The sequence below is a fragment of the Branchiostoma belcheri genome, unplaced genomic scaffold (genome assembly GCF_001625305.1).
Source record: "Branchiostoma belcheri isolate BF01 breed outbred unplaced genomic scaffold, Haploidv18h27 scaffold174, whole genome shotgun sequence".
Taxonomy (NCBI): Eukaryota; Metazoa; Chordata; class Leptocardii; order Amphioxiformes; family Branchiostomatidae; genus Branchiostoma; species Branchiostoma belcheri.
In genome coordinates this window covers 385,840-413,069 of record NW_017803202.1, presented here as the reverse complement: position 1 = coordinate 413,069, position 27,230 = coordinate 385,840, and the positions used below count along the sequence as shown (strand labels likewise).

At 41.2% G+C, this 27,230-nt stretch overlaps 1 protein-coding gene across 1 annotated transcript in view; it reads left to right on the top strand.

Annotated features, from left to right (window-relative positions):
• The window catches only part of LOC109467031 (protein wntless homolog), a 26,526-nt gene extending 3,148 nt beyond the window's left edge, over positions 1-23,378 (top strand). The window contains exons 2-13 of the mRNA XM_019764926.1: positions 3,805-3,905; positions 4,241-4,412; positions 5,419-5,543; positions 6,018-6,179; positions 6,658-6,794; positions 8,281-8,321; positions 8,577-8,704; positions 9,310-9,407; positions 10,363-10,570; positions 11,582-11,665; positions 21,612-21,786; positions 22,204-23,378. Of these exons, the coding sequence (XP_019620485.1) occupies positions 3,805-3,905; positions 4,241-4,412; positions 5,419-5,543; positions 6,018-6,179; positions 6,658-6,794; positions 8,281-8,321; positions 8,577-8,704; positions 9,310-9,407; positions 10,363-10,570; positions 11,582-11,665; positions 21,612-21,786; positions 22,204-22,331 (1,559 nt within the window). The 3' untranslated portion in view covers positions 22,332-23,378. The remainder of the gene's footprint in view (positions 1-3,804; positions 3,906-4,240; positions 4,413-5,418; positions 5,544-6,017; positions 6,180-6,657; positions 6,795-8,280; positions 8,322-8,576; positions 8,705-9,309; positions 9,408-10,362; positions 10,571-11,581; positions 11,666-21,611; positions 21,787-22,203) is intronic.
• The last annotated feature ends 3,852 nt before the right edge of the window (positions 23,379-27,230 follow it).

Here is a 27,230-nt window from a genome sequence, read left to right as displayed (position 1 = left end):
TTCCACCTTTGCAAAATCTTTCACATTTTGTCCACATTAAAAGGTCCTCTCCTAAGTGTAGGGTGGAATTCCACAAGAATGTACCTGCTACTAAAGGATCTCTTGTCATGTAAATCTGCTGTGTACAAAACACATTTGTACCACCCAGGACCTTAGAACATGTAATCTCCAAGCAGATGTTTTCCGTGGCTGCAAAACAGTATCAAATTGGCCAGACAGTATCAAACACGCCACTGTCTGGCCAATTTGATACTGTCTGGCCAATTTGATACTGTCTGGCCAATTTGATACTGTTTTGCAGCCACCGAAACATCTGCTTGGAGATTAAGTACATGTACCATGTCACAAGTACCAGTTCCATTTGTGTTGGGGTAATGTGTAGGTTCAGTAGCCAAGTCATAATAGAATCTGTCTCAGTCTTAGTGTATTGTGTGAGTCTTTTTAATACTTTATAATAGTAACTAGTACATGTAGTTCAAATTTCTAACTCTTCTTCTAATGTTGACAGTTGAGATCAAGCCTTAAATACTGAGACTACCCTATATATGCTATAGAAGGCTGAGGAGTAGAAAAAAGGTACTACAGTAGCACTCAAGAGATGTACAAAAACACACCAAAAACATGGGTAAAACACATAAAAACATTTGAAATTCGTAAAACACTGACACCAAGCTGAATCCTACATCTGCTTGGAGATGAATTATAGGAAGGTTTTGAAGGTTTGTTGACTGTGGTCTGACAGTGAAACACTTTTGAATTTTTCTCTCTGAGTTGGTACTAGGAATATTTTTTTGTAATCATTGATTCGAATCAGAGGGAAACAACATTTCAACTAAAATGCTTTAGCTCTCTATTAGGACTTTCTATAGCTTGGCAGCTGAGGAGAAATCTTGTTCATTTCCTTCCTTCCTGTCCCCAGGGCCTTAAACCTTAATTAGCTGTTAGAGTTTGTGTTGCAGAAGTACTAATTGCCCCCACTGAGGCATGGCAGGAAAAACAAGGTCTGCTGGGGCTAGAAAAATACGAGGTGTGCTGGTGATCATCTGTTCAGGAAATGTTATTGTCAATTCATTTATTTAAGCACAGATTTTTGAGTGGATCAAACCTTACAGTCTTGCCGTATGCAGCTTGTACTGTACTTCTGCAAAACTGTCTGTTGGTTTCTGTCTCATAAAATATACAAGTATAAGCTATTTAGTACAAAAGGGAATACAGAGAAATTTAGTAACCTGTGAGGGCTCAAAATGCTTTTTTTCTGCACACCTGCACTGTTAAGAAAGCATTGCCATTATTTCTTTTATATAGACATCTATGTAAAAGTCAATGCAGATTAAGAAAATAAAAATCCACAGACAACCACATTGTATTAAAGTTAGTAGATGCCATACTCTGTACACTGTTCCAGTGTTGCACAATAAAGTTATTATTATTAAATATTATATAAACCCAGTAACGTACATGAACCAGTACAGGTTATGTGCAGGTAGACGTAATACCATGCACAGCTCCAATTTTACCTGCACTTAAACCAACAAATGCAGGTCACAGCAGGTGGCATTTCGAGCCCTGCTAACCCAGTTTAGAAAGACCCCTGATGATTCTATTCTCGTCCCCCTTTTCAGAGCAAAGCTCAGGAATACAAATGGAACAACCGGATGTAGCACAACATGCTACAAAAGATGTGTGAAAGTTATTTCCACTCGCTCTTTCAAAACACCCGGCAGAATGTCCTGCCTTGCGTGTTTTTGGAGCCCCTTTTCTTGACAGTTGTTTTGACGGCCACCTGCTGCCTTTGTTCCAAACGTTGTGCTTTGCCTCCTTTCCTAAGTCCCTCATGTTGAACCACTTAGTCCCACCGCAAAGTTTTCTTTTCCTCATTGTGCCTGCGGTGTTTTTTCAAACAACGTGAGCCAGTCATTGTCATAACCCGAAACAACAACAACAACAAGTCCCACTTTTTACAACAAAGATGAATCCTTTTCCACATTCAGTCTTTCTGCCAACTGCAAGAATTGAATAGGACACGTCAGTTACAGAAGTACTTACATTAGTTTCAACGTGCCAGACCTGCATTAGTTGTTTAGAAAAAGCAACGTTGGCGCCAGCCATACTGTAGTAAACATGTCGTCCTTTGTATAGAAAACAGTGGTAGGATATTGAATCTGTCAACACCCTTTTTTCCCCATTAGTTTATGTTTGTTAATGTACAATAAGTTGTTATTAAGCCATTTTTCAGGACCACCGTGCTGTTAGGAGCTAAACTGAAATGGAAATGTGTTTTAAACATTCAACGAGAGATGCACAACGAAAGAAGTTGATATGTTTATGTAATAATAGATAAATCTTGTAATGTTGTTTTTAATAGCTGTTCACAAACATTATGTGTCATAAAATTGACGAGCTCATAAATGAAAATTGAACTAGAGTTCCCCGATCTCATACCTTCGCCAAATGATGTTAATCTTTATGACTGACAAATTATAGATTAGATTATTCCCCCCTGATTTAAGAAATAGGAACCTAATTTTCATGAATTATATCATTTTATCATAATCTCAACCAGAAAAACAGTCTTATATTAACAAACAATGCATTCTAGCATTTCCTAATAAATTATGCAAATGAGGTCCTGATTAAAATAAATTATGTTTAATGATGTTCACCTCAACTAAACCTTCAAATACCACAAGTATGAAATTCCAGGCAGTTATCATTACATAATTATAAAACTTTCTCATTAATTATGCAAATTAAGTCATTATTAACATAATCAATATCTTCCTGTGTTTCTCTCGTTGTCAATTACCATTGTCACAAGCTTCAATTGTCCTATCATGGAATGCAGCTGATTTATAGAATTTCCCCATAAATTATGTAAATTACATCCATATTTGCATAATTGTCACATAATTATATTAAACATCACGTAAGCTACCTACATACCAAAAATCACGACGATCCGTCAAACGGTTCTTGAGTTATCCCCTTTCGAATAATTTCAAGAATATATCCCTGCAGTTCCAAAGCAAGCCGCTAGGGGGCCCAAACTCACGTCACTTCTTCCCCAGCACGAGAGCTACCTACCATGCAAATTTCATCACCATAGCATGTCTAGATCATGAGATATCAAAACCGGAAGTTCAGCTGCAGTACCATAACAAGCCGCTAGGGGCCCCAAAATCTAATCATTTTGAGGTCTCATCAAGACCTACCCACGTACCAAATATCAAGATAATCCATCTAAGCTTTCTAGAGTTATGCTGTTGACAGACACACACACACACACACACATACACGAACGCCCCTGAAAACATAACCTTCTTGGCGAAGGTAATAAGTTCTCAGGAGCAAACTAAACTGCCTTGTTTCATGTGGGAGGTCACTATTCTCCAAGCAGAGGTTGGTGGGAAAGGTTGTTGCCTTTCTATAGTATATAATATTGCCTGTTTTTTTGTGTGTGGGGTTAGTGATAGAAAAAAATGGGCATATATAGAAAGGTAAGAATCTTCCCCACCAACCTCTGCCTGGAGAGTAAGAGGTCACACGCTTTCTTAAAGTGACTTCCTAGATGTAGTCTATAATAGTTTAACATATAGTAGTTTAATGTGTACCTAAGTTAAATAAATTAAAAATAAAGTTAGAAAGTTAGATTAGAACGTAGCATGGTTTTATGCCATTCCTCGATACATTCTGTACTCATTGTCAATTCTTGGCAATGTCTGTTTGCAATTAGCCTTTGAGCACTTGCAATAAAGCTATTATATTTTGTTCTATTCCTTAAAATTATCTCTTTTCTTCCCCCAGCTCCTAGCCCAACTAGTCCTATCCGGTACATTGCCTCCAAATGTGTGGATCGCGGACACCACAAGTCAAAATGGTTCGTCCCGTGGGGACCAAAGGACCAGGTAAGGACAAGTTTCACTCATGCTGGTTTGACTTTGACTTTATTTGGATCCACAATTTTACTTTTTGCTTTTCCATCAGGCTGGCTACTAGTCTGAATTTTCAGGGCTCAGAATAATGGGTGTACATGTACTTTTGTGCTCTCAAAATTGGACTCTGCAGCTAAGTTTGGACTGTGGGTTCAGCTAAGTTTGGACTGTGGGTCCACCTAGAGGTATTTGTGTTGGGTTATATACATAAGGTACTGTTGTACATATCCCCTGAAAACAATACATGTACTTCCATACCTGAAAGTGTATAATAATAAGTTTAAATCTGCAACGTCTATCTACTCCAGGTGTGTGAGAAGGTTGCAGATTTTGACGAGGCAACAGCGAAGCAGGTTTCTGCGAACGACATCGTGTTCGCCGCCCACATCCCGCTGCCGAACCGCGAGATGGTGCGCTGGTTCCAGTTCCTCCTCATGATCATGGAGCTCGACGTCGCCTTCAAACTGCACAACCCCGTAGGTAAGAGGGCACGAACTTTCAACTTTAACCTGTAAACCTGTAGGTCATGAACTTTGAACCTGCAGGAGTTCCAACAACACAACCCAGGTAGTGAGAGGACATGAACTTTAACCTGCAGGCCATGAACTTTGAACCTGCAGTAGTTCAAACTGCACAACTTTCAACTTTGACCTGTAGGTCATGACCTCTGATCCTGCAGGAGTTAATTCACGAGTTGCACATTCCCAGGATCCTTTGCGCCCAGGGTAGGTCACGTGGGCGCACAGGGTAGGGAAAGGTCGCGGTAAACCACGTGACTCATCCTCGGCTCTGGTCGGAAGAAGTCGGAAGTGTTCGCGAGCGCTCGGAAATTTCAAAAATGGCTGACACCACTGCCGGCGGCGGGAGGTACGTAGTTTTTCACGGCGTTCGTACGGCAAAGCGGCATCGAATTTTTGCTCCATGACTATCGGTATGGGATAGGATAGGGTTGATTCAACACACTACGTGAAAATGTGAATGCTCCCAGCCTACTATCGGCCAGATATCGCTTAGGGCACCTTCTTCCGACCAGAGCCGAGGATGAGTCACGTGGTTTACCGAGATCTTTCCCTACCCTGACGCCCACGTGACCTACCCTGGGCGCAAAGGATCCTGGGAATGTGCAACTCGTGAATTGCACAACCCCGGTAGGTCAAATTGATTTTCAGGGGTTCAAACCATGCAATTCTGTAGCTGAGCAGGTCATGAACTTTGATCTATAAGTAGTTCACACTGCATGACCTGTATAGGTGAGAGGGCACGAACTTTAACCTGCATTATAACTTTAAACTTTTTTAAAATCCTGCAAGAGTTCAACTAACACATCCCTGTAGATGAGCAAAACTGCAAGAGTTCAAATTGTGCACAACCCCCACAGGTGAGCAGGTCATGACCTCTGATCCTTAGATTGTTAAGTAGTTTGCAGTTCCTATTCAGATTTTCAAAACAAAAGATGACATGTTTGTTTGTTTGTTTGTTTATGCAGCTGAAAATGCGGTGGTTACCATGGAAGCTGGCCTGGCGTATCGTGATGACAAGTTTGCAGAGTGGACGCCCATCGCCAGGTCTACTGAGGAGAGGAAACTGGTCTGTAACTTCAGCCACACAAAGGTACAGGTCTTAGTTTTACATGTAGTCTTTGACTCATCCAGGGGGTCAGGGCTCTAGCCAGCACCAGTCTTTCTGTCAATTACTGGAACTTTGCGGCGTGTGTCAGAATTTTTTTCAGCCATTCCATCAACCCTGACAGACAAAATGATTTTGATGAATGGGAAATTGTATTTTCGAAGGCTTGAAAATCCAAACATTCCCGGGGGAGCATGCCCCCAGACACCCCAAAGATTGCGAGCGCTCCCCTTGCCAAATCCAATGATGAACCTGGCCTGAAGGATAAAAAAATTCAAGCTGGTTAGAGCCCTGGGGAGGGTCAGTTTTTACCAGTGCTCGATGCTTTGCAGAATTTCACCTTTTTTCACAGAGTATGCAGGGGTTAGGTTTTGATTAAAGTCTCAAAGTTTATCAAAGATTAGGCAGAGAAGGCCAACTTTCCTTAACCAAGTAATTTTTTTTCGTTTTTTTCTGCAGACGGCAGATAACGAGGGCCGTTACTACGACTGTGACATGATTCCACTGTTTGAGCTCGGGAGCTGTTATCACAAGTACTACCTCATCAACGTGAGACTTCCGGTCAGAGAGAAGCAGAACATCAACCTCAACATCGGAGATATCAAGGATGTCAACCTCATAGTAAGTGACTAGTTGTTACTAGGGGTTAAAAAAAGGTCCTGTTCCACTCTATTGCAGAGCATAAAGGTGGCACCCATATCCATTTCCGTAGCCCTTGGGCCACACAGTTGTGTATTCACTACAACAGCAGGGGGATAGTCCACTGGTAGTGGTGTCTGTTGATCTTCCCATACTCTTTCTCAAATGCTGAGTGATAAGCAGAGAAAGCAGTATGTACCATTTTTAAATATGACCCGACGGTTGAGCACTCTACCAATTGAGCTATTGCACCAGTTTTGCAACATTTGGGAGGTAAAGGAAAGGAATCCATCTCTGTAAGTATTCTAAGGACAAACAAAGTTGCTTTAAATTGGATGATATCTCTTGAAGACCTCAAATTTGACATGAGACTGCAAAGTTATGTCATCTGATCATTAAGATGTATTGATGATTAGTTTCATTTCAATTCATGTATGTAACTTCAATCCTTTTTTTGCAGGGGATTCACCAGAACGGAGGTTTCACGAAAGTGTGGCTGTCCGTCAAGACGACTCTTACCCCAACCATCATCATCATCCTAGTCTGGTACTGGAGAAGAGTTACTCAGCTCAACCGCAAACCTGTCCTGCTGGAGAAGTAAGAGCCAACCTGTTTAAAGTTTAAACCTTTTGATCCAACACAAAAAAATTCTCTCACCTAGAACTTTCGACCAGTCACTCGTCACCAGTCTTCCTCAGTAGACTGACCCAGTAAGGCTTGTCACGTGGCTTCTTTGAAGTGTGACGTCAACACTGGGTCAAAGGTAGACGATGTCGGCCCCAGTCGCGGTTCAATGAAGGGTAATGTGCCCTGATGTATATGGCTTCCTTCACCCCTCTCAAGAAGACCAAAGTGACTGGTCGAAAGCTCTAGGTGAGAGAATATTTTGTGTTGGACCAAAACTTTTAACTTTAAACATGTAACTACCAACACAGATGAACTTTCATGATAGTAAGAGCCAACCTGATTGGTTTATTGGTGGAAGGGTGACTGTTTCCAGCCAATAAGAATTTGTGATAGGAATGAGTTGAAATCTGATTGGTACATGCTAGTCCAGTATTGGAAAAGGGTTGCTCAACTGAACTGCAAACCTTTGCTGCTAGAGAAGTAAGCTGCAAGCTGATTGGTTCAGTGGTGGAATGGTGCATGTTTGCAGCCAATAGGAATTTGTGATAGGAATGAGCTGAAATCTAGTCTGGTACTGGAGAAGGGTTACTCAGCTCAACCGCAAACCTGTGCTGCTGGAGAAGTAAGAGACAACGCCGTTGGTTCATTGGTAGAAGGGTGCATGTTTTCAGCCAGTAGGAATTTGTGATAGGAATTAGCTGAAATCTGATAGGTATATGCTAGTCTGGTATTGGAACTCAACCGCAAACCTGTCCTGCTGGAGAAGTAAGCTGCAAGCTCATTGGTTCAATGGTGAATGATGGCATGTTTCCAGCCAATAGGAAGTTGTGATAGGAATGAGTTAAAATTGATTGCTACATGCTAGTCTGGTATTGGAAGAGGGTTACCAAGCTCAACCGCAAACCTGTGCTGCTGGAGAAGTAAGCCAATTTTTCTCGCCAGGCCCTCTGAGTGTTGGGGCCCCCTATGCTGTGATTGACGCCCTATGCTCTGATTTGGACCCCCTGTGCTCTGATTTGGACCCCTATGCTGTCTTTTAACCAAATATAACTTTAGATTGAAGCTATAGCAAAGGGAAAACCTTACCTGCACAAAATCTGTCCCTCAATAAGTAAGAAATAGTGTCTCAGGGGGTTATGAGTTCTAAAATTTTTCGGGAAGAATTCCAGATCCCCAACTGTAGTCATATATTTGGGACTTGGTAGTCATATTTTTGCGCTGCAAAAGTTGCCCTTCAATACCTAACCCCTATGCTGTGAAAAAAATCCAGGGTAAAGCTGCAACCTGATTGGTTCAGTTGTGGAAGCCACTAGTTCATCAATTCAAAATGATCTGTTTGATAACAAGATGTTGTCGTGAAACACTTATGGTATCATTGTACACACTGGAAAAGCCAGGTCCTAAAATTCTGTACCAGACTTTTTGGTTGGTTCACATTTTGTTATTTCTATTCCAGAACCATCTTTGCACTGGGGTTGTCCATGGCTTTCATTAACTGTAAGTATGATAACTGCAACCTCTTCAGCAAGTTATAACATTTTTGTGTCTTGTTTCTAATTTCTAGATCACCTTTATGCAACATAGTAGATCTAACATTTACAAAGAATTGTCATGATGGTAAATGGAGCACACCTTTCTTTTTTTTTCTGAGTGTGAGAAAATTACGCTTTATGACAAGCCCCTTTTCCCTCAGTCTATGTGGAAAGAATGGTTTCTAATGTGATATTGTTCTTGTCACTCTTCCCACTCCAGTACCCCTTGAGCTGATCACCATTGCAGTGGATGTTCCGTGGATGCTGTTGCTAAGTGATATACGACAGGGCATCTTCTACTGCATGCTGCTGTCCTTCTGGATCATCTTCACTGGGGAGCATCTTATGGTAGGTTTGTAGATAACAACATATGTAGGGCTCGAAATGCAACCTGCATATCCAGGTTAGTGCAAGTAAAATTGGAGCTGTGTAGGTACTGTATTTCTGATGTCTGTCTGCTCCTAACCTGCACTGGTTCGTGTACTGGGTATATCAGTTTTACATTGTTAACTGTATTTGTTGGATTACCGGCCAAAAATGAAAAAAAAAAGAAACTGCCTTCCAATTGTAATTTATGAGGATTTTAACCAGAAACATTGTTTTCTTAGCCCTCTATAACTATTAAGTACTATATCTACAGTGTCTACTGGTCTACTGCAACCATTTTCTTCAGTGGGTCATCTCGACCGTATTTTAACCCCGTCAGTGAGTCAATGACCTGGACCAGACAGCTGTCACCATGGTAACTGGCACTGTAGCAGATACCCTGTGGTATTTGGTTACATTATGTAGCAAGCGGCAGAGTTGGAGGGGCTGGTCACCTTAGGTATGAATATGTTTGAGTAATAAGCAGTAGTTTGTTAGGCTAGGCCATGTGAAGGTAAACATGATATGTATGTTGCGTTGCGAAAGGTTACCTTTCTTGTTAAACGCCATCTTGTTTCCCACCCCAGGACCAGTCAGAGAGGAACCGCCTGTCCGTGTACTGGCGCCAGGTGGGAGCCATCACCTTCGGCTGCCTCTGTATGTTCATCTTCGACATGTGTGAGAGGTGGGTATGTAGGTCTGTACCTCCTCTGTATGTTCATCTTCGACATGTGTGAGAGGTCAGTGGATTTTTCACCTTTTTATTCTTCATATTCAGAGAGAGAGATATTGTTTACAAAAAGGAAACCTGCCTACCTACCTACCTAGTCCTATGACTGACACTGGTCGTCGGGGGGACAAGGCAGACCTTCCAGCAAAGGTGTAGCCAGGTCTTCCTGTCTTGGGCTGGTGTCAGGAGTTGTGGGACAGTGAGGGACGTCCAGTCCTTGATGTTGTCCTGCCAGACCACATGAAGCTATGAATAGGAATCAGGCCCAAGGAATGTGATTCTTACATTAAACATTCCTATTGCCCTAAAACCACGACCAATACTGGCCACTATCGTTTGGTGACGTAAGATCAAATGGCTCTCCCAAACATAATTGATTCCACCCTTACTCTGTTCTCTAAGTTCTGCTTAAGAGCTGTGCCATTCAGTTTATAGGGGTGTGCAGCTGATCAATCCATTCTACATCATTTTGTTGACAAAGAATGAAACCTAGCCAGCTCAGATACAGAGATACTGTACAGTACCCCCAACTTTAGTGGTCTTACCCAATACCACAATATGTAAGATGTGTCTGACGGCTATACCATTCTGTTCCCAGGGGTGTGCAGCTTACCAAACCATTTTACATCACCTGGTTGACAGAAACTCAGATACAGAGATAATTAACAGCACCCCTAAACTTCAGTGGTCTCACCCAATACCACAACATGAAAGATGTGTCTGACGGCAGTACGATTCTGTTCACAGGGGTGTTCAGCTTACCAAACCATTTTACATCATCTGGATGACAGAAAAAGAATCCAAACCAACTCAGATACAGGGATAATTAACTGTACCCCCAACTTTAGTGGTCTCACCCAATACCACAAGATGAAAGATGTGTCTGACGGCTGTTCCATTCTGTTCACAGGGGTGTGCAGCTGACGAACCCGTTCTACAGCATCTGGGTGACGGAGACGGGGAAGAACTTGGCCTTGGCCTTCATCATCCTGGCGGGCGTCTGTGCCAGCGTCTACTTCTTCTTCCTGTGCTTCATGGTGTTCAAAGTCTTCCGTAACATCAGCGGCAAACGGGCTTCCCTCCCCACCATGTCTGACGCCAGGCGTCTGCACTATGAGGTGAGCGTTATGTTTCTGTTGTAAAAGGTGGTGTTGTTGATAGAGTCTAGTCTAAGGGTTCAGGGTTCGAATCCCTAGCAGGCCTCGCTGTTGTGCCCTTAACTTGGGAAAGGCATTTATTTTAAAACTGGACTCAAAGATATATCTCAAAAGGAGGTAGGGTGGTGTTGTGGATATGGTCTCTGTCTCAGAATCTAAGGGTTATGGGTTCGAATCCCTAGCACTGGCAGCAGCCCTAATGTTGTGCACTTGGTATAGGTGAACGATACATATTTGATGCAGAGGGTGGTGTAAGCAGTTGTGGTTAGGGTTGTTGACTCAGAATCTAAGGGTTATGGGTTCGAATCCCTAGCACTGGCAGCAGCCCGAATGTTGTGCACTTGGTATAGGTGAACGATACATACATGTACTAGTATCTAATGCAGAGGGTGGTGTTGTGGTTAGGGTTGTTGACTTAGAACCAAACGGGCTTCGCTCCCCACCATGTCTGAATCCAGGCGCCTGCACTATGAGGTGAACATTACGTTTCTGTTGCAGAAGGCTGAAGGTAGTGTTGTGGTTAGGGTTGTTGACTCAGAATCTAAGGGTTATGGGTTCCAATCCCTAAGTTCAACAGGCCCCCATGTTAAAGCCTTGGGAAAGACACTTAACAGCTATTTCCCCATTCAACTCGGATGGAAATTAGTACCTAGCTTTGTTTGTCAAAAGGTCTTAATAAGTGGTAAGGTGGTGTTGTGGTTAGGATTGTTGACTCAGAACCTAAAGGTTCAGGGTTCGAATCCCTAGCAGGCTTTGGTGTTGTGCCCTTAATGTTGGAAAGGCATTTATTTTAAAACTCGACTCAAAGATATATCTCAAAAGGAGGTAGGGTGGTGTTGTGGATATGGTCTCTGACTTGGAATCTAAGGGTTCTGAGTTCGAATCCCTAGCACTGGCAGCAAGCCCTAATGTTGTGCACCTTTGTTTTACAGTCACACGTTTTACAGTAAGGTGTTTTGTGTTGTTTTTCAGGGTCTGATCTACCGGTTCAAGTTCCTGATGCTGTTCACTCTCCTGTGTGCTGCCACGACTGTCATCTTCTTCATCATCAGCCAGGTAGGAACAGTGTGTACTTGCGGACTTAGTTTGTATCCTAGTTACAAAGTATGCAGCATTGACCAAACAAGAACAAATACCGTAAGAACACAAAGGGGTTTTCTTTCACGGCAGGAGGAAAATTTTCGTGAGTTTCATGAGTTTTAAGTCTGCATTTGATACAATTTTGCAGCACAGTAGAACTATTAAGGTTCAAGAACTATTAAACACTGTGTTAAGATTTCACAGTGAGAGGTCACCATGAAAAACCACCACAAAAGCTTCTGCATTTTACAGTATGAAACCACAGTGTCTGGTAGGATACAGCCTACGATCTCTCCCCCCAACTCAGGAAGACCACAAACACTGGAGTGAAACACCTCCATTTTATTCCCTTCCTCACCTATAGTACATTTTGAAATCCCTGCCTAATGTAAGGTACATTTGAAGTCCCTGCCTACTGTCAGTTCTACCCTCTTCCAGCGTCTTCTCTCTCTCTACTAGTCCCTATATGACTACTAGTTTTTTTTATACAATTATATGTAACTTATGTTTTAGATATGTTTTCCATGTGTATATATATATATAAGTATATATGGTAAGTACATGATTGTATGCAATTTAACTCACTAATTCAAAAGCTATTGAAGGAATGTCATGTAAAACTATTCCTACAATTTCACACTGTAACTAGATTTAACTTTCAGCACAGTACATCCTTTAACAGTGAATTCTAATAAATACAATGCATTAAACAGTATACACCGTAATTGATTAAACTTGCTATCACCCCAACATGTGGTGTTAAGTTTACTGAAAGCTATAAAAATCACAGAATATTTCCGATTAATTCCCACAGTCAGAGATATATTTGATTTACAAGAAAAGGATCCATTTTGAAGTAAAATGTTGGTCAGTTTCATACAGTAGACTATAACCGTTGGCCAGGCTTCCAGGTTCTAGTTCTGTTTTCGCATAAATGATGTCTCTATCATCATATTAACTATATATATATAATATATAATGTTTAGTACGATTCCACACAATCTTTCATATATCAGTTTAGTTCCTACAGGTCAAAGATCCTACATTATGTCTGTCCTTGTAACACCTTTCCTTGAGACCAGGTACTATTTTTGTGGCCCTTTTAAAACCTTTCTGTCCCTACTTCCTATGTCTACATTTGGTGCTGCATATAACATAAGTAATAACATAAGACATAGTACAGTGTATATATTGTAAGTATACAAGTTAGATCACTAATTCAAAAGCTATTGAAGTTAACAATTTCATTTGAAACTATATGTACAATGTTACAGTCCAATTGTAACTAGAATTTGATTCCAGTAAAGTATACCTTTAACAGTGAACTGTATACAATGTATTAAAATGTATCATAGTAATTAACCAAGTCCTGCCAGCTTAATATTTGGTGTATGAGAAAGCTATAATATACAGGATATTTCTTAATTGCGCACCACAGTTTATAACATTTTTGCTTTTGTTGATATACATATGATAAAAGATATACAGTGTATTTGATTTACAAAAAGAGGATGCATATTTATCAGTTTTACATGTATAGAGTAGACTTAAACCTTCAACCATAAAGTTACTTAGTACCATAACTATATAATATATATTAGGTCTCCACAAAATCCTCAATATACTACTTTTCTCTGAGCCCAGGTCATCTTTTTGTGGCCCTTTCTTTAAATCCTTTCTATCTCTACTACCTACTAGTATGTCTACATTGTGTGGTAACTATATCAGTGCACCTTACTGTAGATGTGTCTAGTATGTTACAGATTTACATACAAGCACTAAAACCTCTTCATCCACAAATTTACTCAAAAGTCAAACCTGCAATCTGGTTAATGTTTTTCTGGCCATAGGTGTCAGGACTCTAGGGTTTTTAGGGAGTGAGTATGGGAGCCCCGGCATACAAGTAGGATGGCACCCAAGACTCTACTCAGGGCCAACCATTGTTTTTAGAGAGTAATTCTTCAAAGCAACTGCTATTTGTTGTTAAATCTATCAATCAATCTACTGGCATTGTAAACCACGAGGCAGCAGGGATGTGTTTGCAGTGTTCGAAATACCTGTCTGCAGTCTGCAATCTGCAGATAGATTTTCAAGATTGCAGAAGAAAAATTTATACAATCTGCAATTTTGCAGCAGGAAAAATTGGCACTTGGGATTTGGCGCTCTTGGCCCCAAGGACAGACAACACTTAAGCTCCTGTTTTGAAACAAAAGGAGCTTCTTCACTAATTTGCATCAAGCTTGTCTTGACTTGTCTATCTTTTGTTTCTTTTTGGACTTCCAAAAATTTGTTTTCACTAATTTGCATATCAATCAATAGTTCATGCTTGTAAACCTGCAAGATTGTAGTATGGAGGCTTGTGTATTTGCAGAAAGTATTTCCAAATTGCAGAACAAAATTTTGACTCTTCTGCAATATTGCAGAGCACTGAAAAAAAGTATTTCGACCACTGGTATGTGTGCTGCTGCTGACTGCTGGGGTTCCTCAGGGGTTCATAGTGGTGAGGGCTGTCAGCACCAGGGGCAGCTGCTGTCTGTGATTGGTTATCAACTAACTCTTCATCATTCTCATACACTATGACCTGTAGAGCTTCATTTGTAGATTCTATGTCTTATTAATCATTCTCATAGCTATACACCACATCCTGTGGACCAGCTGCAGCACCTTTAGCAGCTGCTGCCATGTGGCTGTTCACATATTTGTGGGACTGTGGACCTTCTCCAGGGTACAGGGAGGGAGATGGAACCTCATAACCATCGTTAAAGCTGCCGACATGCTGAATTTGCCCTGGGCCTGGCTGTGATGTTTTTGACGGACTAACCATTGTTCGAGCAGCTGCATCTGCTGATTCAACCTGGGCAGCAGTCTGGTGGCCAGTCTGATTTTTAGGGGGAAGGGAAGGGGTCAAATTCAGATAACCAAAGCTGTCAACACTCAGGCTGTTACCTGCATCTTGGTGTGGACTTTCTGACTGATCAATATCGTCTATGGTGTTGTACTCGGCTGTGTCAGGGTCCTCATCTGTTGGGAGGTTATAGATATGCTGGCTGTCTTGTCTATTGAGATGTGGTGTTCTAGACTGACTGTTTATTTCAGAATCTGCATTTGTTGTAACTTTATTCAGACTTATCTGGTCATGACCACTGGATGTGCCTGTGGGATTTGTGTTGCTAAAGCCTTGCTGAGGAGGATCCCTTTGCCTCCTCTTATACATGCACCATACTGCAAAGCCGATAATGCAAATAATGGATAGTCCAAGAATAACTCCCAAAGAAGCAAGCAAGGGCACAGAGAGCACAATGCCACCACTACCAGGGCCAGTATTGCTCTCAGTTAGACTAAGTGTTAATGTCACAGTCGAAGCAAAAGGAGGGTCAGTAGAGTCAATGATGTGTTTAGCGCTAGAAGTGGAGTAGACTGGTGTCGTCTCTTCACAGATCGGGTCTTCAGGATTTAACGTTACATCCCGTAAGAGTTGCCCTTGAAGGTTAGCAGGTCCGGCACATCTGATCTGGTCTTCAAATGGGTAAGACCCGTTCATCCTCTGCTTAAAGGGAGCTATCCTACAGTCACACTGCCAGGGGTTGTTGTCAATGTTTACATCAGAAATGGAGGTCAGTATGTCATATGCCATGACTGGTAGGGTCTCTAATTGGTTATTATCTAATGTAAGCTCTGACAGTGCTGAAATCTGTAAATTTGATAAGGCCTCTACAGGGAAAGTGCTGATGTTGTTATGAGAAAGTTTCAGTGTTTGAAGCTGAAGTAGGTTTCCAAATGTGTCGGCTGTGATGGTGCTGATGTTGTTGTGCTGAAGCTCTAGATGACGTAGCTTTGTTGTGCCATTGAAGGTGCCTGCCTCGATATAGTGGATGTCATTGCTGTCAAGTTTAAGCCTCCCTAAATTACCAAGTTCCACAAATATGTCAGCTGACAGACTAGTTAACTGGTTAGAGGAAAGAGTCAAGGTCTGCAAATTTCCAAGTCCCTCAAATATGCCAGCTGGCAGACTAGTTAACTGGTTATTGCTAAGAAGCAAGTTATGCAGATTTCCAAGTCCCTCAAATATGTCAGCTGGCAGGCTAGTTAATTCGTTATTGTAAAGATACAAGCGCTGCAGATTACCAAGTCCCACAAATATGTCAGCTGACAGACTAGTTAACTGGTTATAGTTAAGAGACAACCACTGCAGATTACCAAGTCCCATAAACATGCCAGCTGTCAGACTAGTTAACTTGTTCTTGTAAAGATGTAAGTTCTGCAGATTACCAAGTCCCACAAATATGTCAGCCGTGATGGTGCTGATGTTGTTGTACTCAAGCTCTAGATGAAGTAGCTTTGTAGTGTGATTGAAGGTTCCTGCCTCAATACTGTGGATGTTATTTCTGTCAAGGCGAAGCCTCTCTAAATTACCAAGGCCCTCAAATATGTCAGCTGGCAAACTTGTTAACCGATTATCATGAAGATACAAGCCCTGTAGATAACCAAGTTCCTCAAAAAAATGAGCTGGCAGACTACTGAACTGGTTATCATGAAGATACAAGTTCTGTAGATAACCAAATCCTGCAAATATGTTAGCTGGCAGACTAGTGAACTGGTAATTGGAAAGCCACAAGTCCCACAGATTTCCAAGTCCCACAAACATGCCGGCTGTTAGATTGGTTAAACGATTACCACGAAGGTTCAGGTAAGTTAGGCTGGTTAAGTCTTGGAATGTGTTGTTATGGATCATGGAGATCTGATTGTATTGAAGATTTAATTTTGTCAAGTTCCTATACCTTGAGAAATCAGACTGGCGTAAGGTTCTGATGGCATTGCTGTACAACTCAAGCCGATTGATGTCTGTAGGCAGGTACTGAGGAACACTGGTGAGGCCTCTGTTGTTGCAGTAACACCATGATGAACAGCTGCTGCTGCAGGCTGCGGTCGGGCCAGCTTCCTTCAGGATGATCAGCAGAAGAACCAGCATCCTCCTCCCTTTGTTGGACATGCTGAAGTGTCGCCTGTACAACAGAGATGAGATGCAACATGAAAGTTCAGCTGTGTTGGCAGATTTGGAAAAAAGTGATACATTAACTGTGAATATCCCAATGGGATCAGTCAGTATGTGGCCTTTACTGGCCTGAACCAACTTTCTCTGACCCCAAATTTTGAAACATTCTCATTTTCGTCAGTGTTTTATTCAGGAAATACTAGTAGTTTCAGTTCACAGTTTTATGTTTGCAGTGTGCCACAATGTCATCACACCACCACATACATTGTGCACCACCTACACCCCCACCCCCTTAATGAATATTAAATCCCCTTGAATTTTGCAGTACTGTGTCTGTGCTGCCCTTCAATTGTAACAACTTACAAGACCTGTATTATCACATTTTCTGCAAACTAGGTCCTGAACTGCATAATCACTCTCCACCACAGCTTGAATGCCTATAATCATAAAAATACAGTCTTATTTTATTATTTCGTGAATTATTGTCTTCGTCAGAAATACTATGGAATCGTCCCGCCATATTGTGGGTGACTGCGGATTTAGCGGAATAACTCTTGAAGGCATGATTCGACGTCCATGATTTTTGACAGGCAGATTACCGTTGTTGAGGCCAAAATCAAGTGCAAGTTCTGCTTTGTGGGGGGTCCGGACGTCACTGCAGTAAACCTTTAAATTCGTGTTTGTGGCTTGTGAGCAGAATAACTCATTAGTATATTTAAATAGATGTTCATGATTTTTGGTAGGCAAGCCACCATTGTAGAGGCCAAGGTCAAGTTCAAAAACCGGTTTCATGGGCGGTCCCTATGTTGCTGCAGTGGACCTTTTGTGTTAGATATCCAACGATCTTCCCCCACCAACCCCTGCGTTGATTCAGATGGGGGACAGCTGCTCCCCCCATCTGGGATCAATTCTACATATATCTGCATCATTAGCAATAGAATACATCAGAAAAAGATATCACATCAATGAGTACAACAGCTAAACATTCTAAAATCAGTATTACCAGAGAAGAATAACATCATAAAACCACTTTATATACAAAGATCAGGTCTTAGACAATAGCTTCAGTGCACGGGGTACAAAAGACTAGTACTGTTCGTGTCTTTTCGTTTTAGTAGATGTTGAGTCATAGTTGAGACAGTGACAGGTTTACCTCTGCGCAGGTTGTAATTACATTGTGTCGGAGTGGATACAAAATCCAGCAGAGGACTATCAGCATCCTTCACGATGTTCTGAATTCTATGCAAAGTGACCTGATCTCGCTTTATGGACAAAGAACTTGCCAGGCAACTGGGATGCCAATGATCCTACAGCATCTCTTTTGCACACTTTCAAGCATATCTGAGAGGCGTTTGGGCAGGCCTCCCCAAACCGGGCTAGCATACTCTAATACAGGACAAGGTAAATTTGCATAAAAATATCTGTTGACAGCCCTGCCTTCTTAGCAATACTCAGCAGTCATAAACCTGTAAAATGCCCCTCCCCTGAGGCAAAAAAGGTAATGCTTAACTGGACAAACAGCATGAAAACAGAGTTTGAGGGGAAATCTGTACCTTGCACAGTTTCAGGGTTGAATAAAATAGCCAGAATAAGTTTTTCTGCCAGCACTTAAATTTTCCACTTGATTTTTATGTACAAATATCCTACAACCAAGAAATGAACGTCATGAGGCTGAGGATTTTCAATTTCAACTAACCTTCTTCAGTCTTCAGTCTTCTTCAGTCTTTGAAGAATTTACATGTAGGACTGCCGCTGAGGGCCCAGATTTTTCAGTGGCCGAAGACAAGGACCGTAATGGTGCCTGCAAAAATATAACATTAAAAATGTGTATAAGGCCGTCAGTAGTTCACAGAATCATAAAGTACACGATTGGTGGTTTGTTTAAGATGGCTAAGAAAACCTCAGTAAGAAGGTGAAAAAGTTTGGGAGAAATTCAGAAACATTTCAGTAGTATTTTTAATCAGCATATAATAATTCTCCTGTAGCTAATAGTGTGTATAATGTGGTATTTGTTTCCTCCTTGTCATGTTGGCACAAGTATATTTGACACCGTGAAATCTCCTTTATGCTTTTAGGAGTATCATCAGAAGAAATGGAAATTTTAGAAAGTTCCTTAAAAAATAAAGTTTGAACTTCAAAGAATTGGTCAGAATGTGGCTGACTGTGTCAACAAAGTGCCTTCTGACATTTTCTCGTCACCATTTTCTTCATCATCATCATCATCATTTTCTTAGTAATACATAAACATTTGATCTGACAATCTTTTCAACGATTTTACTTGTTATGTCCCCAAAATACATCCTGATGAAGTAGGGACAGAGAGAAGAAGTTGATTGACTCACCTCAATATGGCAGGAAGTTGTCTTACAGGTCTGCCAACTCCTTAAAGTCCCCGAGTCTGTCTTAACTGTGTCTTTCTGTGTGTCCTTCAACTGAGTGAGGTGGTTGGACTACCTGAGGTTAAGTAAGGACGTTGAGTTGGACAGACACAGTGCCTATTGTGTCATACATGCCCACAGGTAGTTACAATGTAACCGTGTGAACATAATGAGTTGTTCGTGCTACACTCTAAACTATCAGGGATCAAAATACTTTTTCTACTGTGCTATTCAGCTAACATGTAATTTATAATAAATACATGAGTTTAAATTTGTCAGTTTGCAAAACTCCAACTAGTCTGTATTTTTTCATGTCTTGCCATCCTAAATTTTTCCTTAATAACTGCAGGTTTCAGGTGGGTGTTTTGAGCCCTGCACTCCAATGTCAGAAACCAAAGTTATTCTGGGAATAACCTTAAAGTTTGCTTACTGAGGGAACCTAGCCTCAAGTCTGGAAAAATTCACCATCCCAATAGGATCAATACATTGGTTATTTTCACTGGTTCAAAATGTCAAAACATTCCACTGGTTTTCGTCTGTGTAAAAAAAATATTTGCAGTGGTTTTATGTTTGCAGTGTTGTGCCACAATGTCATCACACCACCACAGACAACCCCCTTATATTAGGCCACACCAATTTAATTTGTTGGTTCTCAGATTTGCTGCTTCAAAAAATTGCAAAATCAACCAAAAAATTGATTATTCTACCCACATACTCCATGTAAATGTATGTCTTCTGGACACCCTGTACTGAATATTTGGGCACCCCAACATGTTGGTACCAGTCAAAATTTTGTCCATTTGTCAGAAAACCCATTACAACTCCCAAGATGCCGTTATCTTGGTAAATAAAGTGTTCGGCCATCTGTAGTTCAAAGAATCATATTTAACTAGTTTGTGGTTTATATCAGATAATATCTGAAAACACCTCAGTAAACAGGCCACAGTGTTTGGAAAATTAAGAAACATTTCAGTGGTGTATAAGATATCTGGGAACACCTCTGAGTCAGTAAGAAGGCTGAAAAGTTTGGGGGAAATTAAGAAACATTTCTGAATCAGTTAGGATTTCAGTATCTCATTATTCTCCTGTAGCTGATAGTGTGTATAATCCTCCTTGTTATGTTGACACAAGTATATCTAAAATTATGAAATCTCTTTCAGCTTGTATGAGTGTCAAGAAGAGGTACATGTAGACATCCTAGACAGAAAGTTCTTTGGATCTTTAACTTAGAAATAAAAGATAATTCTAGAAGGTGTTTGACTTTGTGTCAACCAATTAGCCACTGCCTTCAGACATTTTCCCTGTTTGACATTTCCTCGTCGCCATTTTGTTGTGACGCATGAACTAAACATTTTTGATCCGACAATCTTTCCAACGACTTTACTTGTTTAATGGCTCAAAAATACCCTGATCAAGCAGGGCGTAGAGGAGAAGTTGATTGACTCACCTCAGTATGGAAGAAAGTTGTCTTCAGTCTGCAAACTCCTTAAAGTCTCGGGGAGTCTGTCTTAACTGTGTCTTTCAGTCTGTCCTTCAACTGAGCGAGGTGGTTGGACTACCTGAGGTTAAGTAAGGACGTTGAGTTGGACAGACACAGTGCCTATTGTGTTATACATGTCCACAGGTGATACCTGTGGTAGTTAACTCTGCCAGCCATGTGAACATAATGAGTTGTTCCCGATACACTATAAACTGCTATATCAGGGCTCAACATACTTTTTTATACAGCTAACATTTAATTCATCATATTATTATTTATACCATTCTGATTTTTCTGGCAGCAAAGCTGCATCTAGTGTATATTTTTGTCTTGTAATCCTAATTTTTTCCTTAATAACTGCAGGTTTCAGGTGGGTATTTTGAGTCCTGCACTCTGATGTCAGAAACCAAAAGTATTCTTGGAATAACCTTAGGTTTGCTTTACTGAGAGAACCTAGCCTCATAATATAAGAGGGTTGTCTTGGACAGAAATCTTGTTATCTCTTCATAGTTATCTTTGTCAAGCAAGTAGAACACCCTTTTGCTTGATGTCTGGATTTTAGATATTATAAAACATAAGAGATTTGGTGCAAGTCTCTCACTTGTGATATCTGATAGCTGTATGTCTCTAAAGATAATATTTTGCTAAGGGCACACCACTTTAATTTCTTGGTTAACGGATTCGCCCGCTTCATTTTTTGTTCAAAATTCATTGTTTAAATTTTGAACCAGCCTAGTGTGTTGACTTCATGGCTCCTATTGTACCATTTTGGGCCATAATAGGATGCCTTAGCCTCTTTTTATTTCTAATTTTTTCCCGCCTGCTCCATTATTTTTCTAGAAAAATCCGTTAACCAAGAAATTTAAATTGGTGTGGTCCGAGAGTTGTTTTAGAATATTGTTATCGTATGGAACAAGCTTCCTCAGTATTGTTCCCAGTTCAAACGTGAATAGTCAAGACTGCATAAAACAAAACCTTCCAAAGGCTGTAATGAGCCAAAGGCTCTAATGAGCCTTGTTCTGAGTATTTAGATTATACATGTAACTTTTGTTTCTGCTCATTTGTTCACAGGTTAACGAGGGCCACTGGAAGTGGGGGGAGGAGCACACGGTGGAGATCAACAGCGCGTTCCTGACAGGCGTGTACGGGATGTGGAACGTCTACGTGTTCAGTGTGATCTGTCTGTACGCACCGAGCCACAAGAGGAAAGGTCTGGAGGGGCAGCAGTCCTCCAACATACAACTGGGTATGTGTGTCTGTGTGTGTGTCTGTGTGTGTGTGTGTGTGTGTGTGTGTGCGCGTGCATGTGTGTGTATGAGTGTGTGTGAGTGTGTGTGTGTGTGTGTGTGTGAGTATATGTATGTATATGTGTGTGTGTGTATGTATGTATAGATGTATGTGTGAATGAGTGTGTATGTGTGTGTGTGTGTGTGTGAGTGTGTGTGTGTGCCTGCCTCAGAGTTTGTCTGTGTCTGTGACTGTGTGTCCATTTGTGTGTGCCTGAGTTTGTGTGTGTGTGTGTGTGTGAGGAGTAAGGTGTATAAAGCATCAGCATTTTTTTGTGAATTAAAGGCTGTATGGGGAGGGGGTGACGTCTGCCATCTCTGATTGTCTCATGTTTACATCATTGAGAAATTGACTCTGATTTTATTCTGATTTCCAGAGCGTGAGACTTCGGAGGACGGGAGTAATGAGGAGATCGAGTTACGCCTGACAAACAGCCAGGCCAGCGGCGATGCTGGAGAGCTGTCCGTCATCTACAAGATCGCTGGCAAGGAGGCTCAAGAGTAGCCAATAGGAGGGGGCTAGAGATAGAGGTGGCCAATCAGGGGAGCCGGTCTGGGGAGACTAAATAAAGATTGGCCTGTCAGATTAAAAGCAGGCTGTTTGAAAAAGGAAATGAAATATTTAAAATGAAACATCCTAGGATCCTGATATTCAATACTAACAAGTCTGTAGGCATTTCTCCAAAATCATGTTGATACAAATTGTACAAAATACCATAAAAATCATTGTAGCTCTTGACCCATAACTGTTTTTATGCCATATGAAATGTTGCCATAGTTAAGATGGGAACTTTCCCAATTTAAAAACTAGTAATTAGAAGGAACTTGGTGCCAGTGGGACCATATGAGTAGGTTATATTACATTATAAGACTATTTTAGGTGGCCATATCGTACATTAAGATTTAATGTGTATATAGTTCATTTGTTGCAATGTGAGAAACTAGATTTCATTATACACACTTAAACTATTATGACCAGTTACCTTACACCCCTAAACCACTGCAGAATTTATTAGAAAGAGGTTAGAACACTTTGCATTGAGGGGAGGGCGGGGGGTTGGTGTGTTGGGGGAATAATACATGTAGTATAGAAAAGTTGGAAAATGAACTAATGTGTATTTTTGGATGAGGCTCTGGCTGTCACAGTTACTAAGATATCATGGAGAAATTAACTTCTCAATTTAGCAAGAGGTGTAACACTTGAGACAGATCAACCATTCTGATATCCATAAAAAACAGGTTATGTTGGACATTTTTTCATTCCATGTGTTTCCACCTTGCTGACAAAGATTTATTATTTATGCATACATGAACTAACCTAGTGTTGTATATGGCTGTAGTTTGTTTTTACTTTGTGGGACATATGTTTTGCTATTACATGTATATTAAAACTCATAAAGACTTAGTACACTTGTGGTCCAAGTCACTTTATTTTTAAAGTTACATATTTGTGTAAGATGGTAGACAAAAGACAATAATCTTACCCTAGACTTTCTCTGATCATGTTTGTGGAGCAGGTTAGAAAAAAATATTAAATGTCTGACGAAAGATATTTCATTTCTCTGAGTCTGTTCATTTTTGCTGTATGTGGGATGAATTTCAGGAAGCCTGAATGTGAAGAAGTGAAGTGTTGAGTATTTTAATTGATGTACATGAGGAATTAGTTTTTTATTTTGTAGAAATGGTGCGTTTTTTAGGATCAATGCTGTCGTAAACACTGAATTGGCAGAAATATTGACCGAAAAATCTCCGTATTCAGCCGCTCGTACCTGCCGTTCTAGGAACGTTTGTCTCAAAATGAACAGATATAAGAGTAGAACGGTTCTGTCCCAATAAATTCGTGATATTTCGGTAGTTTGTATGAATCTTAGCGCCAAGAACTAGAGCTGGAAAGACCAGAAATAAAACCCCCATAAGAGCCCATCGCGTTTCCCAAGTCGCGAATTGGCCAAATCTGGGAATGAGCGAGGCTTCGTTAGCGAGATACGGCCCTTTTCGGAACGGGTACCCGAAAACGGGGGTGTGATAGGGGATGAGTATCCGCTCTTTCAATTTTAGAAAAATGAAACTTTTGACATTTTTAGGTGCTCCTGCTTTAAGAGTTTATTTCTTCAGGTCTCTATTATATTCCTGCTTAAGGCCTTCGCCCAACTCCGCTTAATTCTTGAGTTATACGTAATAATGTGTTTTTGCGATCAGCTGATCGCTTGCAGAACTGGTCTAAGCCTTTGCAGAAGTGAACTTTTCGTTGTCGAAGACATTACCATATGAATGAAAACCAAGCAGACGTTAGGAGGGAAGATCGTAACTTTTGCTCACATGGATTATCACACGAAGGCCTAACGTTATATTTATAAACAGCGCTTCCCGTGTTAGATGTTCAGGGCATAGACGTGACAGGTCGTACAATAATGATAGAACCTCCGCTTTTGAAGTTGGTGTGTTCAAGGAGTTAGATGATGTGTTCAAGATTTAAAATATCAATTTTTAATTGGTATGATAGGGGAAGGGTTATACAAATTGAAGATTAAACATACAGAGATTGTCCTGCCTGAGCTGAAGAAATATGTTGGTTTTTATTTAATGCTGAAGATCACTTGAAGATACGGAGTATGAAGACAACACTACTAGCCAAATAAGGCGAATCGCTTATGAGCTCGAATTCCTCACCTGAAATCAACCGGTGGGCATAGGTAAGTGTGGGTGTATCATCATAATTTACGCAGAAAGCTTGGTCTGCTAACAAAAAACAGCAAAATACAGGAGAAATAAAGCGATGAATAAAGTAAAACATGGATGGATCACGGTTCATTAGTAGTTGGGTGGCTCCTGTTACTGAAATACTGATGTTGAACACCGTTTTCTTGCTTGGTTTGATAAACAAGGCTACAAGATCAGACCACAAACAAAAGTTAGTTGAGCTACTCCGGACCCCTTGGCATGACATCGTGTGGTCATGTTGCTCTATTGAACAACAGCCTCCCTCTTTTGGGAGTAGATGGCTAACCCAAGTGGGTTGCCATTTACGAGCCTTGGACGGCTGAGCTGAGCTGTCCTGTGGCTTAGGAGTCCACTACTTCTCTGTCTGGGAAGTTAGTGGCTCTAAAACTAGGGCCCTCCGCGGTGCCCTTAAGGCCGGTCTGGCCGTACCAGATCTGGCCGTACCAGACTGTGCCGCATGACGCCACGTAACACAACGTCGCATTATATTTATAACAAAAATCAAGAGAAATCTTCATTTATACGTTCATTTTACCCCACAATTTCCCTGATCCCTCTAGCCCTCCCCTCAATACCGTGTTTAATATTGTTTCGGCCTTTTATACCCCAAACCCCACCTACACCCCGGCAAATCTTTACACTACTTCCACAGCAGATATCTCTCGTTCGTGGGACTTAAGTTGGATAGATTATGTTCATATACACCTGTGCCACAGGTGAGTGTAATTAAAACGAATATATTAAATGTTGGGCTAGTACACAAACAAGACCACAGGGACAGATCATGGAAAAGTATTCTTTATTTCTTTGAAGTATGAGACATAGGCAGGAAGAGAAGACAATGGGTGATACTACAGAATATGAATTTCATTCTTACATTCATTCTAACCACTGCCACAAATTTGGCAAACATGAACAATAAAATACCCAAAAGAACAATATCAATCCTAAAATGAAGACTGCCCCCTTACATGTACATACATGGTGCTCACATGTTTGCCGCATGCAAGTCATGACTACATAGCAGGGTTTCGAAAGTAATACAAGAATTACAACAATATATATATATATATATACACTTAAGTGAAAGAGCCAGAATAAAGCTATATGCAGAATTTGTATGTAAGTGAGACTTCCTTTAGTTTGTTCATCAACACTTGTTATGAACGGTTGTTTCCTTGACTTAAGGAAACAAAAACAGCAAATAGTTTGCCCATATGGAAAAGCTGCGAACATTATAACAACTAATAGTCTAAGTCCTTTAACGTTACACCACTTCCACAGACCGCATCTTTCACTTGTGGGTCGGACACCAAAATGGCCATCTGGGTAAATTATGTTGATATGCATCTGTAACACAGGTGATCGTAATCAAGGCTTAAGTATTAACTGCTAAACTGTGGAATTTTACATCCCTTTTACAGTCTTTCTTATGACTGCACAATACTGTACTCATATTCAGGTTTCTATAAGAAACAATCACAGATATGTTCACAAAGTCTATTCACAAGAAATACCTGTATATGTACAACAGTAAAATGTCTGCGATTCCCTCGAACTTCTGCACCGGTCCCCCAGCAGCAGGAAGATGTCAGATCTGGCCATGGGTTCGCCTGGACAAGCTCGGCAACCGGCACTACAGAAACAGTAACAACAACAACAACAGTTGACCAACAGCAAACTCCGATATGATCAACCACAAACCTCTGTAACGTACTTGTTTCCCCTGGTGAAGTAGATAAACAATCCAAGCCAAAAAAAAAAAAATCCACAACAAACTTTGCAGAACCGCAGAACTTTCAATCTACCCACATAAACGGGACAACAAGATACACACCTACATACCTGGGCCTCTTCCCTTTCACAAAAAAGCAGCAGAATCGATTAATTCTATCAGAGACGTGCAAATACAGCTCACACCTCCGCGGACTCACCTGGCCTTAAAGAACTTTGTAACCTTTGACATAACCCAAAAGTGGCGCCTGATACACGTATATAATGTCGCGGTATTTCGCACGTACTGTGAAGCACAAGATAACTCTGTTTTAGCGTCATTATCCAACAACATAGATAACTGTACAACACTTATCTTTTTGCTTATAGTCCATATTAGCATAGTAGTAGTTTTTGCCTCCTGTTATATGGCCACGCTGCATTCTCTTCAGTGTATTATACTGTATATCTTCCATTTGTCTCCATCCATCGTTATAAACGGGCTGCACCTGACCGCGCCACGGTCTCAATTTAGCGCCGCCCAGTGGCGGTTGAAGGTACTGCACCCACTGGCCTACACCTCCCACCGTCACAATCGGACTGCATCTGACCGTGACACGGTCTCAATTTAGCGCCGCCCAGTGGCGGTTGAAGGTACTGCACCCACTGGCCTACACCTCCCACCGTCACAATCGGACTGCATCTGACCGTGACACGGTCTCAATTTAGCGCCGCCCAGTGGCGGCAACTGTCCACAACTAAACTTGTGGATAGTTTAGTTGCGCCGACGGCAGGACAGACTGCTATGGGACCGGTGAGGTGAGGAGTGGCGGTTGAAGGTACTGCACCCACTTTCATCCAGGCCGTGACTCTGACTTTAGCTAATAAAAGGCTTCTGCAAACTACGCATGAAGAAGGCAGGCGGCACCCTCTGAGCAGATGTTTCCTCGTCTGAGGCATCCCAGCGGCG